At 50.0% G+C, this 2,917-nt stretch overlaps 1 protein-coding gene across 1 annotated transcript in view; it reads left to right on the top strand.

Annotated features, from left to right (window-relative positions):
- Window positions 1–1,005, top strand: part of cyp26b1 (cytochrome P450, family 26, subfamily b, polypeptide 1) — a gene marked incomplete at both ends in the record, with an annotated part of 28,434 nt that extends 27,429 nt beyond the window's left edge. Inside the window, one exon of the mRNA XM_080023343.1 lies at window positions 613–1,005. Within this exon, the coding sequence (XP_079879469.1) occupies window positions 613–1,005 (393 nt within the window). The remainder of the gene's footprint in view (window positions 1–612) is intronic.
- Between the last annotated feature and the right edge of the window lie 1,912 nt (window positions 1,006–2,917).

Below are 2,917 nucleotides of genomic sequence, written 5' to 3'. Positions count from 1 at the left end.
ACGAACAGATATAAAAGCCCCGTCCAATCTCAGACTCCATGTCCTCCTTGCGATGTATCAGCAAAGGCGTAAATCTCTCTGTTGGACTGTTGAACAGGGACAACCAGGCACATACAGAGGACAAATCATTATTGTTATTAGATCAACAGAGGATTTTGCCTGCTTTAAAGTATACACGGTGCACCCTGAACATAACCAGACCCCCTTCACTTTTTCCACTTTATTTTATTTTATTTTATTTTATTTTATTTTATTTTATTTCACATCGTCATCATGGGGTATTGAGTGGAGATTGATGAGGGTAATATTTCTTTAATCTATTGAGGTGAAAGGGTTCAATGCAAAGACGTGGAAAAAGTGAAGGGGGTCTAAATTCTTTCCGAAAGCACAGTAAATAATAGATAATGGGTTATGAGATTCAGTCGTACATAGAGTCCCCATCATTTCTCATCCCGGTGCCACTTCTGCCGGAGTGACTCGCAACTCCCGACTCAATTGAAATGTTTGTTCGCTTCGAACAAATTGTTTGCGAATTCTCTTGCAACCCTATTGATCCCCATACACCGCTTTCTCTCTCTCTCTCTCTCTCTCTCTCTCTCTCTCTCTCTCTAGGGCGTCCAGATCCCCAAGGGCTGGAGTGTGATGTACAGCATCCGGGACACCCACGACACGTCGGCCGTCTTCAAGGACGTGGACGCCTTCGACCCGGACCGCTTCAGCCAGGAGCGCAGCGAGGACAAGGAGGGGCGCTTCCACTACCTGCCCTTCGGCGGCGGCGTGCGCTCCTGCCTGGGCAAGCAGCTGGCCACCCTCTTTCTCCGCATCCTGGCCATGGAGCTGGCCAGCACCAGCCGCTTCGAGCTGGCCAGCCGCCACTTCCCCCGCGTGGTGACGGTGCCCGTGGTGCACCCCGTGGACGGGCTGAAGGTCAAGTTCTACGGCCTGGACTCCAACCAGAACCAGATCATGGCCAAGTCCGACCAGCTGCTGGGAGCCACCGTTTAGAGGACGCCGCGGAGGGACGGACAGAGGGACGGGCGGACGAGCTGGGTCGGGCTGAGGAACGAGGGGTGAAGGGGGGTGAGGAATGGGGGGGATGGCGCTCTGCTTCTTCTGCTGGGTTCCTTCGTCGGAACTGAGCGGCTCCGCGGAGTCCGCTTCCCTGGTCGCGAGCGACGAAGATGATGATTCGAACTTTTCTCAGAGGATGAAGATCTAGATGGCGTGTATTTGAACAAAAAAAAAATCTAAATTGTTTTTCAAACACAAACGTATGTATAAAAATAACAACAGAAACAAACTATATAATATAATTTTGAGACACACACACACACACACACACGCACACACACAGATACAGTGATGTAATATAATTCTAGGTATGAAAGAAGGAGATGCACAATTGGAGGTGAAGGAGTCGTGTGGGAATTAGTTTTTCGCGGAAGGAAGGGAGGAAAGATGAGTTTTGGAAAGAATCCTTGTGGAGAGGTGGAACGGGATGAAACAGGGTACAGGAGGGAAAAAAAAGATGGAAATCAGCGACTGTCGAGCGGAGTCGTAGAGTCACGACCGGCCGGTGGTCCGTCGCGGTCACAATTGGAAAAGCAACGATTTGTCCGGGACAGTGGCCTTCTTTGATGAGGTGACGCTGGAGGGTCCCCGCGGATCCTTCCCTAAACGTCAGAGAACCGAAATCCGAGGCCCTTCGATCCGAGGGGGGCCCGATCAGAGAGTTCCGTCGACCCGGCGGGGGTCATTTTGGGAGCGGTCGGCCGGACGGGTTCAGAACGCATGAGAATGCTTCGTGTTGTACATTTGTCATTCATATATGGACAGATATTGTTGGTGTATGTTTTTTTTGATTTACATCGGCCCTTCTATACAGATACAGATCCTTCAGCACTTTCTGAACTTTTCGTTGTTTTCTCACGGCCCAGCACAGCTACATGCGTATATACCTTGAGCAATGGGATGGGCTCGCGCTTCTAGATTAAAGGCGGCGGAGAAACGGATCGTTTTTGTGCCTCGGAATCAACGGAGCTGCGGCGCGCCAGTAAATCCAACGGCCGCCTTTCTCAAAAAGGAGTGAAAGGTGGCAGACTGTCTGGGGTGAGGTATCGATGATATCATCCGGAGCCAGAACGCCTGTCACGCGCGCGAGCCTTAAGTCGGAAGATTTGTGCCTTTTACTTAACTTGATTTAGAGTCGGTTTCCTTTCGCTGGGGTTCGGACCGGTTCACACGCACAGAAAACAAACAGTCAGTCAGTGACCGGTCTTTAAAAATCTGCCCCTCGATACTGCATGGAAATTAATTCAATTCATCAATGGACAAGCCTTACTTTTTGGGGGGTTTTGAATGCACATAAAATGACCTGAAATCGACTTTATTTTTTACTTTTCATACAGGTGTTGACGTTTGTAAAATTCATGGTTCCAGTTACGGGGGGGGCGGGAATGTATGACACCCCCAATTTAGATTTGGACTCCCAAAAAGAGCTTAAAGCAACAGGTTTTTTTTTACCTGTCATTGTAAACATAAACAATATGTTTCCCATATTCATGCCTGGAAGAATGTTGTAATAGGATTTCAGACACCCCTAAAGTGGACCGCACCATTACGGGGAGGGCGTGGTCCGCAGCTCAGATCAGAGCGAAGCCCTGTGCGTAACCGGGCGTAACCGTGCGCAACCGTGCGCAACGGGGACACTTTCTCAGACCGGGAGAGGGTCCTCGTTGCGCACGCTAAACTCCCGAGAGGCCCTTACCGAAAGGAAATGAAACCGATGCCTTAAAGAATGCTAAAAGTAGAGTTGGATGCGGCGTGACCAGTTAGTCGCGACATCCGCAAAAAAACAACCTTCCCTGCAGAGATCGCCGCGTCGCGTTGAGATTGTGCCTGATTTCAGTCCGGGGGC

This window comes from Zeus faber (genome assembly GCF_960531495.2).
Source record: "Zeus faber genome assembly, chromosome: 22".
NCBI lineage: Eukaryota > Metazoa > Chordata > Actinopteri > Zeiformes > Zeidae > Zeus > Zeus faber.
Note: the sequence above shows the minus strand (reverse complement) of the source record. Positions and strands in the feature narration are given on the sequence as shown.